The following is a 14,686-nucleotide window of genomic DNA, read 5'->3' as shown; positions in this document are numbered from 1 at the left end:
TCCATTAGGACTTCTTTTGCTCACATTCCCGAAAACTTGGGAGTAGCTATGAAGAAAAGAGAATGTTTCAGTTTCTCTCTAGAAACCCGGAGGAATCTCCGACTACTGCCTGGCTCCCTTTCCTTCCGGCGGTTGGTTCCTTAGGTGTGATTTGGTTAGGGAAATTTTGGGGGGGGGAGGAGGGGGAGAGAAGTTAAAAAAAAAAAAAATCCAGGAAGGAGCGAGCTGGAGCGGTGAGTGTGTCAATCAGAGAGGGTTTTGTGCCTTGGGGCTCCTAGCGGTTCGGAGCAGAGGTGTCCCAGGGCGGCCCCACAATGAATATGAATAGGAATCCTTGCAAAATGGGACAGCAAAGCGCACCGCCCTGAATGACGGCACGTCGTCCTAACCAGCCCAGGATAGATAGGAGGGTTCCTTTTGTCTCTTTTCTCCGCCGCAGCTCTATAAAAGCCCCTCTTTTTCAGCGTGAGGTTAGTCCCAGCAAACACCAACCCGCTGTCCAGGAAACAGCCTAACCGGAGAGAAGGGAGTGGGGAGGGAGAGAGGCGGGGAAAGGCAGTGCCTCAGCTTTTCTTCTCAAGTCTTGCCACTGAGAAGTGGGTCGCTGGGCTGTGCAGATTTTTTTTTTTTTTAATTTCAAGATTTTCCTTAATTTCCCACCTAAAGCCTCCCCGCGGTAGGGCCGCATCCCCCGTAATAAAATGAATTCTGATTCGAGCTCTGTCTCCAGCAGAGCTTCATCGCCGGACATGGATGAGATGTATCTGAGGGAACACCACCACCGCCACCACCACCACCAGGAGAGCCGTCTCAACTCGGTCTCCTCCACGCAGGGCGACATGGTGCAGAAGATGCCCGGGGAAAGCCTCTCGCGGGCCGGCGCCAAGGCCACCGGCGAGAGCAGCAAGTACAAAATCAAGAAGCAGCTGTCGGAGCAGGACCTACAGCAGTTGAGGCTGAAGATCAACGGTCGGGAGCGCAAGCGGATGCACGACCTAAACCTCGCCATGGACGGGCTGCGAGAGGTCATGCCCTACGCGCACGGGCCCTCGGTGCGCAAGCTCTCCAAGATCGCCACTCTCCTGCTGGCCAGAAACTACATCCTCATGCTCACCAGCTCCCTGGAGGAGATGAAGAGGTTGGTTGGCGAGATCTACGGGGGCCACCACTCTGCCTTCCACTGCGGGACCGTGGGCCACTCGGCCGGCCACCCCGCGCACGCCGCCAACGCGGTGCACCCCGTGCACCCCATCCTGGGCGGCGCGCTCTCGTCCGGCAACGGCTCGTCGCCGCTGTCCGCCGCCTCGCTGCCGGCCATCGGCACTATCCGACCTCCCCACTCGCTGCTCAAGGCGCCCTCCACGCCGCCCGCGCTGCAGCTGGGCAGCGGCTTCCAGCACTGGGCCGGGCTGCCCTGCCCCTGCACCATCTGCCAGATGCCGCCGCCGCCGCACCTTTCCGCTCTCTCCACCGCCAACATGGCTCGGCTGTCGGCCGAGTCCAAGGACTTGCTCAAGTGAGCAGAGGACGGCCCGGCAGCTGCCCAGGATGAGGGGAGAGAGGCGGGAGGGACTGCGGTGTCGGGCCGGGAGGGGAGAGGGAGGCTGAGCACTCGCTCGGCCGGCGGGAGGGTGAGCGCGGGGTCCCGCGGCCTCCCACTCCGTCGGAGACCTCAGACTCCGCTTGACCTCCCGGAAGGAAAGGACCAAAACCAAACTGCAATTTCTAGGTGGTAACGAAGGGGGACTCGAACCAGACTTCGTGTGTTTTGCATGCATGCTTCTTTTCCCCATGCCGCGCCGGTGCTTCTCACTTACATAGGCTCTTGTCAAAACTGCATTTGTTGTGTAAAGACGGGATCGGTGTGGTCAAAAACTTGCGAAGGGACTTTAGAGTTGGCTTTCTCTGGCTCTGTGTTCTCACCTTGGAAAAGACAACATCCCTTTTGTGCAAAAACAGATGTAAATATTTCCTGGAGATGGATGCAATTACGATTGTCACTATCTCTCCGCAGTTGTTTTTCTAGAGACGTTGAGAGAGAGAGAGAGAGAGAGAGAGAGAGAGAGAGAGAGAGAGATCAAGACCCAAGTTTTGAATCTCAACCCCGGTCCAGGGCATGACATCTCTTATGTGGGTTTTCCTTAAGACGCAGTGTAGGTCAAAAGAATGCATGCAAGCTTCTAAATGAATCTTCTCGAAACATGTTGTGCAGGCCATGATGCCATTTTCCTTGTAACAAGGATTTATTAGTGAATTCTCCGAAGTATCCATATATCTGTCTGTGGTTGTATGAAATGAAAAAAAAGGGGGCAGAGTGCAAAGACCCAAACTCACGCACAAGCGCTTCTTCCCCCACCCCACCCCCTCTGAACTCCATTCCCAAACTCCATCCCAAGGCTGTTCTAGGGGCCAGCTATTGCCAGAGCCTGGGCTCCCTCTACTAGCTTGCCCCATCCCCCCCCTCCCCCCTTGCTCAGCGATTCTGCATGCGGGGTTGGCTCTCTCTATCATCAGCTTTGAAAAGTTATCATGGTTTGGGGAGGGGTGCCGTTTTTATTTTCCTGAACATTTGCTTGAAATATTTTGTTAGGGCCTCAAAGACAATACCTGTCTTTATTTTTTATATATTCTTGATAACTATGATATATTTATTAATAACCAGTGTTTCTGGATGAGATTTCAAATAAAAAAGAACCTTTAAATCCTGGCTTTGCCTTTGCCTAAGATTTTTGAAGATGGGGATAGTGGGTAAGGAATATGTGGACCCAGTAAGGTGTACCTGGCAGTGGGTGAGAGATTTTGAGTGGGTGGGCAGATACAAAGACTTTTCTCTGGTCTTTCACAGGTAAAAAGGTCAGATAAATTGGTGTTAATTATTACAACCAGATGTCTTTCAAATAGGAGCATTGTCCACACTGGTAGCCTTGTGATATTTGAGCTCCTTATTTCTCTGCAGTAATCAGGCACTCATAAAGTCAGCAATTGAGATTTTAAAAAAGTAATCTGAAAACCCAGAGTGACAGGAAATGAGAGGCAGTGGCTGCACCGCTGTGTTGACAACTGGCAGGAACGAAGCAGTAAGTTAAGTTCTTTTCACTTTATATTGGCCGTGTGGCCTTTAAAAAAAATAAGCAGGTTAAAATCCACTATATGTTTGAAAAGTCAACAAAGAGGGCATCCTAGAAAATAATCAAGTACCCACACTTCTTCCTGCCCCCTGGGCAGTGGGCCCCAGAGAGAAAGGGAAGGCCACGCCGCTTTGTAAGGTGAGCTCAGGATGGGGCCAACCACTTCTTAAGTCCTAGCATCTGGAAGATTTATAGCAGTAATTCTCCCTTCTTTCCTCCGTTAGATTGCAGGTCTGATTAGATGAAAACATTGGGCATCTTCTACATAAATGATGGCTAAAACAGGGGTCATTTTAACCAATTCCTTTTCTCTCTTCATCCCTCACCAATTCCATAACACTTCCAAATAGTTTGTATAAGCAAAAGTAATCCAGCAAGAGGGTTTTATTTGTTTGTCTGTGCAGGACAAGGAATCAAGTCCTAGTGATGATGACTCCCATGGCACAAGCCTGTATTTCTCACTAAGGAAAATGGAAACCTGACTGAAATATACCACCTCGGAATTGGTCTCTGGGTTAGATGTAACATCACCGGCAGCTGGTTGAGGCTTAAACTCCTCTTCAAGAGGGGAAGCTGATGGTTTTCACCGCAGAGCAACAGAGCTGTCTCTCCCCAGGATCCAGCAGGGAGAGCACATCTAGGAATTATCTGCCCTTTCCTCCCTAGGCTCCCCACTGCCTGCCCCTGGGAGGGCATCTCTGTGGGTCCAGGTTCTATTGAACTCAGTCTCCTCCAAGTCCCCCATCCCCTCAAGCTCCCCCACTGCCAGGGAGAAAGACCAAAGTGAGGGTCTCCAGTGGAGGGTGCTTATTTCCCCTGGTTTTCGCAGACAAATGGGGGAATAATCGTCTGTTTCCCAAGTGTGATTCATTTCTCTGGGTGAGGACAGAGCTGTTGAGGATTTATCTGAAACCAACACAAGGCAGCCCTCCAGCCTTTCCGGGTGAGCTTATTATTTAAAAAGGGGAGGGAGGGAGAAGTTTCATCAATCAGGAAAACGACTTTCCCCTGAGCTACTTGCTTCTTTGGAGTCCCGTTTCCAAAGGCCTGGTCTTGGGGGAAGACCACAGCAGTGCTGACCACTGGCTTCGAGCTGAGCTTCACCCCTTCTCTAGAGCTGAAGCTTAAAGGAGAAAAGCCACACTCCTTATACCAGGGAATGGTGAATTTTGAGTTGGTGCTGCCTGTCCAATCCCTTTAGATACATCCGGTGGTCAATTTAAAGAGCCGTTAAGGTCCATTTTCTTGGGAAACTACACTCAAAGGAACCACCAGGCGAGGGAATCCTATCTTGAATTATCCAGCCGAAGCAGGAAGGAGACACTGCTTCCAACGTTGGGAAGTTCCCCTAGCCAGGCTGAACTCCTCTGTTACAAAAACTCCTTTGGGCTAGAGACTGGGAGGAAGGATTCCTTTAAGAACAGGACAGGAACTCACCGAGAAAAATGATTTGAGAGCCAGATTGTTTGGATTTTCTTGATTCTTTGGGAAGAAACATTAGCCACCGGCCTCCAGGGAAAGGTCTTGTCCCCAAGCAAGCTGGTCCGCTTGGGGATGTAACTTTGCAGGCGACTCTTGCCTGCAATTCCCGTTAAATTCTCGAATTACTGACGCCAACAGCAAAAGTATATGTCCGCCAAGGTGAAAAAAGGTTCTTGACCCGATTCCCCACCCCCCTTGTAAATTTGCTGCTTTCTCGAAAGTTCTGAAGTCTAAGGCGGTTTTTAATTCAATCTAGAAACGCGACGAGGATTCCTTCATTCCAGAATAAACGTTGCTTCGCATTTAAAAGAACAGCCAAATGAAATCCTCGTGGGCGGTGATAGCTTGAGGAGTCCTGCACTCTATAAAAGCCTCGCGGGGCTTTAAGCAGGTGGCCGAACTTTAAGGGCGGGAGAAAGTCACATTTAGAAAGGGAAAGCATGCCGGCTTTAGCTGGGTACAGTAGAACTTTATTTCTAAGGAGCACAGCCTCCTCCCCAAGGTTCTGGGACCTTGGGTTTATATCTCCAGGAAGGGCTGGGGGAGGCGGCCTAAGGTTTCCTAACTCCTACAGGAAGAGGACTTGGGTGTCTTCAAACTTTTTTTTCCCCCTAAGTAGCTGGGTCAAGCGAAGTTTCATAGCCTCCACTGACACCCTTAGCAGAAATTGCAAAAGCCCGGATTCTCTGAGCGTCTCGCTCAGCCAACAAGATTTAACTGCCTCTCCAGGTCTCTTCTGGGAACTCTGGGCCCCACTCTCGTCCTCCCACCTTCCGTCTGAAGGGTGGACTCCCAACCTGCCCCCCCTCCCCACTCGCTCCTGCCTCTCTGCCGCCCTTGGGCGCTGGGGACAGGCCTTGGGGCCTGGGCACCGGTGGAACCTCGGCGACCCCGTGGGCGCCCCAGCAGAAGCTCAGCCTCACCCCTCCCCTGCTCTGGAGGTACCCAGAGCTGCAGGAGTTAGTCCCTGGCTCGCAGGGTTCCAGTCCCTGCATCTCTCCCTCGGACCCTTGTCGTCCCGAGGCCCGAGGCCACCCCACGCCCGTGGCTCTCGGCCGGAGCAGGAAAGGGGAGTAGTGAGGAGGGGACGTCGGGGCCAGGCGCCGACCTAGGCCGCCGGGGATGTGGGCGGCTCCTGGTTAGCTCGCCCCGCTACGCCCAGGCTTGGGGAGCTCAGCTAGAGCAGGAGGCGCGGCAGAAGGGCGCTGGAAGTGTCCTCGGAGAGAAGTGGGCCGAGGTGGGGCGGCAGGTGAACTAGACGCACCCTCTTCTTCCGCCTGCTTCTCCGCAAACCCGCAGGAGAATGGGCGTCCCTACCTCTCCACCTCGCAGTTTCTGAGCCTCTCCTGTACCCACTTCCCTGACAAGCAGGGTTTGGGAGGAGCCCAAACCCGAAGGTTCAGGTCTACGGGATCGCTTTTTAGTGGCGTGTCCGTTTTCAGTGAACCCTTCCCGGGGAGGCGAGGTCGCCGGGCTGCGAGGGGGCCAGCGAGGGTGGGTGCGGGGAAGGGCGCGGGGAAGAGGGCGAGAGCAGTGGCGACCTCGGGACCCGCTCGGGGCCGGACTCCCGCGGTGCCACCCACCCGCTGGACGCGTGGCCCCTCCCTCCGCGCTCCTGCACCGGGTGGCGATGAGCCACGAGCCCAGCCGGCGTCAGGGCCCCGCGCTGCAGAAACTGTCCCGGAACTTTGCATCAGGTTCTGGGGCCTCACGCAGAAGGGGTCGGCGCCGAGACTACAGCTTGTTCAGGTTGGGGCCTCGTCTCGTGGGAAGTGACAGTCCCCGCGCCCTGACCTCCGACTCTGGCAGGCTGAGGGAGCCGGGGGCACAGGTAACAAAAGGCAGATAAACGAGGGAGGGACGTCGCCGAGCTAGGCCCAACCCAGACGGCGCCAACACTTGCAAGTGTCTCGAAATACCTAAGCATTTATGGAAACTGGGAGGGAGAAAAGCCAGCAGGCAGTGACAACAAACAAATCTAAACTCGGACCGAGAGCTGCAGGAGCGCTTTTCCCTTTCTGTTCCCTGAGCCCCCCAAGCCCAGCCCCGCGGTGACGGTTTGTGAACTTTGCTAAGGAGATGCGGTCCGGGTCTGCCCGGGTGGCCCCGGCTGTAGCGCCTACACCAGCCGCCTTTCCTCGCTGGGGACCTCACCGAGGAGCAGCCTCCCCGCTCTCCGCGGCGGACCCGGGCCACAGCCCCCGGCATCGAGTCCCTGCTTCTGATCCAAACTCCGGCCTTGCCCGGGCTTCTGCACCCAAGTGTGGACTCTATCCGCACAGCCAGCGCTGGGGAGAGAAAGTTCAATACGTCCGGGGAGTGGGCCCTAGGGGATAGGTCCGGGGGAGCCGGGGCTGCTGGGCTGAAGCCCCAGAGAAGGGGGTGGGGAGACGCAGACCTGGGCACTCAAAGCTGGGGCCTGGACGTTGCTGCGGTGTCCTGGGGTTCAAGTGGCAGCAGAGTGGCTGGGGTTCTCATTCCCCAGGAGGACAGGGAGGAGACAGGGCCTAAGGCTCTGTGAGGTAGCTCTGGAGTAGCTGCTCCCGAAAGTTTTTGGGGTTTCGTCTGGCCCTGACTTGATCCCCGGCCGTCTTTCCCTCGCAGTCTGCTATGGACAACTCAGAGAGTGCAGCAGCCGGGGTCTGATCTGATCCGGGGCGCCGCAATTTACATGCAAGATGCAAGTGCTTGAGCCTCTCAAGCACGCTTCATCTCCCCTGGGGCCTGGAAAACTCCAGAAGCCCCGTTCTGAGAGGGACCCCCTCCGCTTTCTGCAGGGCTGCGGTGCCCGGGAAAGCATCTTTGCCAAAGGCAGAATTCTGAACCGCACGCGAGGAGATAGAGGTTGGAGCAAGCACATTTAATGGAGACTCTTCTCTCCTCCTGGTTATTCAACTGCCCCCACCCTCACCCCGCTTGTCTGTTCCGGGAAAGGACGAGGAAATTCACATCAGTTCCAACCCATGTAAACATAGAGCGCTCGAGCGCACCCCAGCAAAGTGAGCCTTGACGCTGGGTCCTGGGAAGTTTCCTCCGCTTCAGCAATGAACACTTTCTGGGTGCTTTGGCTGTGCCAGAAGCATCAGGGGCGCCGGAGAAAAATGATGAGCACAAAAGCAAGAAAAGTACGCATTCAAATGCGGAAGCAATGGCCCCCCCGCTTCAAGGCCCTCAGAGCCTTGCGAGAAAAGACAGGTCACCCAAGCCCGGCGGTGAAAAGTCCCCTGGCCGCACAAAACACGAGCGCTGCGAACCACGTTCTCCTAGAGGCCTTTTCAGATGCTAGAATGCTCGCTGCGCATTCCCTCTCCCAGATAGAAAGGACAGGAGCAGATGCCTTTGATTAATATGGAAATAAAAAGAAGCAATGGTGGCAGTACTTACTTTCTTAGCAGTTGTTTAGAGATTTATTGACACTGAGATAAACTTCAGTCTGGGGCATCTCCGTAATTCATGTCTCCATTAGTTATTACCAAATGAGCAAATCGTTTTTCTTTTCACTGGTTTTTAAAAGAAAAAGTAAAAGGAGGGGGAGGTTGGGAGACATCTTTTTTTAATGGGATTAGAGTCATTATCTTCCTGTCTCCGTGGGTCCCCGAGCTACAGAAGCCAGCCTCTCGACTCCGGAGTTCACCAGGCTGTGTTCCAAACATAAAACAATCCTGTAATTTCCTTCAAGAACAAAAGTTTTCCAAGAAATGACCTGCACAGTGTCCCCCTCAATAAAGCAGAATTGACTTAATGGTCTGTTAATTACTCCATCCCTGCAGGGGGAGGGAAGCTTCCGAAAGGATGGCTACAAACCCTCCGTTGATTGAAGCTGGGGTCTGTCCCCAAATGTACAGCTGGGGCTGAGCCATTGAAATCCCAGACAAAACAAAATCCCTGATAAATAATCCCACCTAGCACACAAAGATTCAGCATAACAATTGTTGAATCTTTGCTGGATCCTCAGAGAAGATCCCAGGGAGCACTTTGGGGCTTTCAGCAGTCTTTAAAGCTTGAGGCCAGGGGTTCCTCCACGGAAGTTAAAGAAGATCTTGTAGGACTTTCCTGTCCCCGTATCCTCGCTTGTCGCATTTCTTTATCTTTTTTGAGACTCTGACTATTCTTTGATCCAATCTTTTTTTTAAAAATACTAATTACAGTTTATTTCATCAGTGAACACATTTTACTTTGGTCATCTTTTCCATCTTCTCTCTATTAATAATTTAAACCTAAGAAGAAAAATTTGAGTGTCATAGTAAATACAGAATAAAGTAGAGAATCAAAATTTAGGAGGTAGATTTGGGTTAATATTCTCCATGACTTTTCACATCTGTAAGGTGAATATGTTAGTCATGCAAGTACATATGTTTCTAAAATAAAAAAGTTATAAACTCTACTTAAGCCCAAGCAAAACTGAGCAATCATTTAGTTGATTTGGCATTAGAGATAGTTAAGCAGAAAAATTCGATTTTTAAAGCGCCTCTTTAAGGAAGTCGATACACATAAAACATTTATTTTCTACACTAATTGACAAAGTATCAGTTTCAATTTGCTATCCATTTGGCCTTTGTGGACTCATCTAAAAAAATTTTTTTAATATTATTTATTTTTGAGAGACAGAGTGTGAACAGGGGAGGGGCAGAGAGAGTGGGAGACACAGAATCTGAAGCAGGCTCCAGGCTCTGAGCTGTCAGCACAGAGCCCGATGCTGACTCCCAAACTGTGAGATCATGACCTGAGCCTATGTGGATTGCTGAGCCCACCGAGCCACCCAGGCACCCCATAGGGGCCCGTTTAAATAACACATAGCAGAAAAATGAAATGGGGCAACTCTAGAGGTGGACTATGGAAGTGATCAAGATGTGGGCATGACCCGCTTTGAATATCAGTTCTTTGTCTGAAGTAGACAATAGCAGAAAGAGTCTGTCAAGCCATCGGGTTTGCTGTATCCACCATCACTTAAGGATCATTTGTTGATGGAAGCTACAGACTACTGGACCCAGTGTGGTATGTGAGCTAATCAATAGAAGGCACGGACATGAGGCAGGTTAGCTCAAAGGTGATTGGCATCAGATTTGTGCCCATAATTGTGTTTCACTGAGACTTGTGGCAAACATACGCTTTTCTGTCATTGGAAAAGTGTAAAGATCGAGTGACTCAAGAACAGATTAATCACTTAAACTCAGCTTGACTTCCAGTCAACGTTGACCTTATGTTTTGGTTTTCCAGATGGCTAGCTGTTCATCCCACTTATGTGAGAAAGGGGATCCAGACACAGGGGACAGACTGTGATCTCTGTAGCCCCAGTAGTGTTCTTCCCTTCAGTAAAATCCATACAAAAGTCTATCTTTGCATGTGTACTCCACGGTGTTCTCAGGATCCGGACTTTTCCCCGCGGTACCCTATAACCAACAGACAACTACGAAAGCGAGAAGGCATACTAGAAGTAGAGGAGGCAATTTGTTTGCAATTTTTACTAGGATTATAAGATGAATAAGTCAGACTCCAAGATTGAATAAAGTAGTTTTCGAAATTATAGTGACCGTGCAAGGGAGAGAAGGGTTCATTTCCTTTTTCCTGCTTTGCAGAGATTAATGCAGTCAGTTATTAACGCTTCTCCCCAAAGAGCATTTTGACTTGCAGATGTTTTTTGTTGTTGTGTTGTTGTTTTTTAACCCTTAGGCACTTGATTTTCTAGCATTTCCTTACCCTGTGGAGTGTTCTTTCCAAGGCTCTTCACTGAGACCTTTGCTCTCTTCGGGGCCACAGAGTACATTGACTTAGGACAAGTAACTTTCATCATGATTGGTATGGACAAGTTTTAAAGTGGAAAATATGAAGAAACGTGCACTGTAGTGTTCATAGTAAATATTAGGTCTCAATACAAAGAATTTACTAGGGAACTGTAATTTGAAGAAAACACTAAAAGTAAAATCTTTTGGGAACATATTAAAAATGGAGAGAACTATTTTTTTTGGGGGGGGGGGACAATAGTTTTATTTACAATTCCATCGAATGTGAACATGTCCTTAAACTGGCTGATGCTGATTGAACTGAAGAATGACCAGAGAGGAGGGAGGTAAAAATGGATAGGAGAACACTCTTCTAATTGTGGCTCCGTGAACTCTCACTCTATAGACCCTAAACCTCATCGAAGGGGACAGTGACAGGTGAGATGCTTTCCTTATAGTTATTCACTTGACCACTCTTTTCTTCTTCTAGAATTAACTGTCTTTGAAATTTTTTGTGGAGTTTACTTATATAAAATATATGCCATCATGGTATAAAAGGATGTTCTAGAGTTTGTTGAAACTAAAATTCATTCCCTGAAATCCAGTGTTTCTCCATCCTTTAGGCTTGAAAGAAAAAAATCATTCGTGAGAGATGGGGGCATAGAATCAGCCAAGAAGGGATGAAATGGATTAATTCAGTGGGGCAGGTAAGGCAGGAAGCACGGTGGCCACCTTTTAAAAAATGCAAGACGTTTCTCAGGACACCTGGGTAGCTCAGTCGGTTGGGTGTCTGGCTTGGGCTCAGGTCATGATCTCAAGGTTTGTGGATTCAAGCCCCGGGTCAGGGTCTGTGATGACAGCTCAGAGCCTGGAGCCTGCTTCGGATTCTGTGTCTCGCTCTCTTTCTGCCCCACCCCCACTGGAGCTCTGTCTCTCTCTCTCTCTGTCAAAAATAAATAAACATTAGAAAAAATTAAAAATGCAAGACAGTTCTGCTGGTAGCATAGTACCAAGAATGACTTTTACGCTTTGACCCTCACATATATAGGCTTTAGGTCATTACGACGCTACTCTAGAAAAAGGAACTTGTTGGTTTACTTCCAAGAGATGAAAGCTTTATGTGTGATTTTCTCTTTCTCCTCTGTCTTCCTCTTTAATTTTCTTTTCTTCCTTTTTCCACTATCTTGCTTTTCAGTGATCTCATCTTCCTGCTTTCTTCTTCCTCTCTGCCTCCAGTCTCTATTCTCCCTTCCAGTTTATCACTCCGCTCTATTTGTCCGCTTCCTCTTGCCACTTCGTTGCTTTAGGGGAGCATGAGGTTTGCGGTCCCTTAGCCTTGCACACACGAAATCTGCCTGCTCCGCCAGCAAGTTTTGGCTTCTAGGAAGCCCCAGTGCTCTTAGAATATCTTTACTCGCAGTCTGTATTATGTTACAGAAAACTGAGCTCCAGGGAAGGTTGTTCCAGAACCAAAGGATTTCCAAAGATCTTAGTTTTCAAAAGCAGCATTATCACGAGCATGCCCTTCTAGGTGACGGCGTATGTTTTAACTTAAAGGAAATATTTATATTAGCAATGATAGCAAACAGCGAATGGCACACTATCGTTTGAGACAAAGCCACTGTCTATTCCTTTCTCCCATACAGACACGGTTGTGTCTTGGATGTGTATGAAATGTAAAAATCCTTGTAAAATAAGCAGTGTTGCTTTTGTGTGGACCTATTTCTAATTTACATATGGATTGTAGTGTAGCCCTCCTTCTGTTTCTTTTTTCCCCACTCAACTTTATGTTTTCAGATCTATCCATCTTGCTCCCCACTTTTTAATGTTTATTTATTTTTGAGAGAGAGAGAGAGAGAGAGAGAGAGACAGAATGTGAGCTGGGGAGGGGCAAAGAGAGAGGGAGACACAGAATCAGAAGCAGGCTCCGGGCTCTGAGCTGTCAGCACAGAGCCCAACACGGGGCTCAAACCCATGAACCACGAGATCATGACCTGAGCTGAAGTTGGACGCTCAGCTCACTGAGCCACCGAGGTGCCCCTTGCTCCCCACTTTTTAAATTTGACATACATCATCATGTGTAAGTTTAAGGTGTACAATGGATTGATTTGATACAGTTATTTGGCCATATGATTGCCCTTGTAGCATTAACTATCACCTCTATTGCTTTACATAATTATGATTTTCTTCTAATGTTGAAAACGATTTAGATCAATCACTTAGCAAGTTTAATGTTTATCATATAGTTTTGTTGTCTGTAATCATTGTACTATGTGTTGGGTCTCTAGGACTTATTTATCTACTAGTTACAAATACGTAGCATTTTTTACTTTTGGCTTCTGCTAAGTACTCCCATACTGTGTCCCTCGCTGTATCACATATACTGCAGTAGACTGTATATAGTCTAGCATCTGTTCAAGAATTATCTATATTTATGTGTGTGTGTGTATATGTGTATATATATATATATATATATATATACATATATTCTCAAGATATATAACCAATATCCTTTGCTCATTTTTCCATAAAAAAAGCTTTTTTGTTTTTCAAGAATTTCTTGTGTAACTTAGATATTAAAAGTTTTAAATATAACAATGATCTTCTCCCACACTAATACCTTAATTTTGTGTTTTGTTTTTTTCTATACATGATACCCCAATTTTCTCAACATTGTATGCTGCACACCTGTTCTTTCCCTATTGATTTCTGGTAGTACCTTCTCTTATATCAAGTTTTGATATATTCATGGGTCTTTTTCTGAACCCTCTATTCTATGCCATTGATATATTAGTCTGTTTCTATGCCATTACCAGTGTATTGTTATTCTTATGACTTCGTATTTTCTCTCTCTTTTTTTTAAAGATTTTATTTTTAAGTAATCTCTATACCCAATGTGGAGCTTGAACTCACCACCCCGAGATCTAGGGTCTCATGCTCTACTGACTGAGCCAGCCAGGCCCCCCATATCTCTTAATATATAGTAAAGTGAATCCAGGGAGAATAAATTTTTCAGAGGATGGTCTTATTTGATTCCAAACTGAATACATTCTAGGTCAACTGGAATAATGATTTTTTTTCTTTTAGATTCGATGCTGATATTATTACAAGATTTTTATCACCTGTTTCTTCAGGTGGTAGAGTGTTGGTGGGAGATGAGATACATGTATATGCAGGCCTCTTGGAGTTATTATGATAATTTTATTTTTTCATTCTCTTTTCTCAACCTCAAAGCTAGTAATCATGGGCAGGAATTCTCAAGCTTCCTGGCCTCCTATTTGAGACAGATCAGTGCCTTATTAGTCTGGGCTTAGAAGCAAGTTTCCCCTTAATTATAAAGGTGCAGAGATATTTATATTCTCTCATTATTATATTCTACTATATTTCATATTCTACATTATTATATACCTATTATACTGTGTCTTTTACAGTAAGTAGTAAAGATTTTTCTTAAGAAGGAACTTCCTGCTCATTCTGAAAGAATACTTTGCAGATGGATTCAAATCTAAATGGAAGCCTCTCAAACCCTATTGCCTGGCACACTTATTTCCACCTTACTCCCCATTACCTAGCCTAATCCAATCTTTGCTTCCCAGCTTACTCTTACTTCTCTGGAGAGTACTTAACCCTCCCATGTGTTCCTCGAGCCCAATGTACTTTCCCTTCACAGAGCTCACCACCTGGAGTCATTTGCTTGTCTTTCTCTCCCACTGGAATGTGAACTCTATAAGTCAGGACCCAGCAAAGTGTCTGGAACATCTTAGGTGCGTAGGGAACATTTTGCAAATCCATTGAATGAGAAATATTATAGAGGCAGTCCACGCTTTGGATGGGTAACTGTATCGGTTTCCCTTCACACTATGAGATGTGCTACCCATATGATACCAAATCACAAAGTCCAAATCAGATTTTTAAGTCCAGATACATTTATTTCTATTTTAAAAAGATAGCTACATTGGAATAGGGGCACTTATCACATATGCTTCTAGGTACCTTTGGGGCTAGAAAACAACTTTATAACTTAAAGTTGTTTAATTATAGATAAAATTAAGAGGAAAGATCCACCTTATTACCCTCACTGCTTCATTTTCTGTGTGTTTTATTAATAGTCGCTGCCTTTTAATGAATCACATGCAGTGCTATTCCATTTATTCTCTCAATAATCTGTCAAGATAGTATCGGTAGCTGCTTTCTACAGATGAGGAGAGTAAGAGTTAGGTTAAGTAACCTGGAAAGGGTGCCCAGACCATAAATTGTACAACTGCATTTTGAACCCTGTGCTGTCTTACTTCCAAGTTGGTGCTACTTAAAAGCTCTCTTATATTTTTGTAAATATCCTCTTGATCTATTTCTTTG

The 14,686-nt window shown here is 47.6% G+C and overlaps 1 protein-coding gene across 1 annotated transcript; it reads left to right on the top strand.

The window, feature by feature from the left end:
- Positions 1 to 701: 701 nt before the first annotated feature.
- Positions 702 to 1,520, top strand: OLIG3 (oligodendrocyte transcription factor 3). Its single transcript, XM_042985355.1, has one exon. It carries the CDS (start codon positions 702 to 704, stop codon positions 1,518 to 1,520), a length of 819 nt encoding a protein of 272 aa, XP_042841289.1.
- The last annotated feature ends 13,166 nt before the right edge of the window (positions 1,521 to 14,686 follow it).

Source organism: Panthera tigris, chromosome B2 (assembly GCF_018350195.1).
Source record: "Panthera tigris isolate Pti1 chromosome B2, P.tigris_Pti1_mat1.1, whole genome shotgun sequence".
NCBI lineage: Eukaryota > Metazoa > Chordata > Mammalia > Carnivora > Felidae > Panthera > Panthera tigris.
This window is presented reverse-complemented; position numbering and strand designations above follow the sequence as displayed.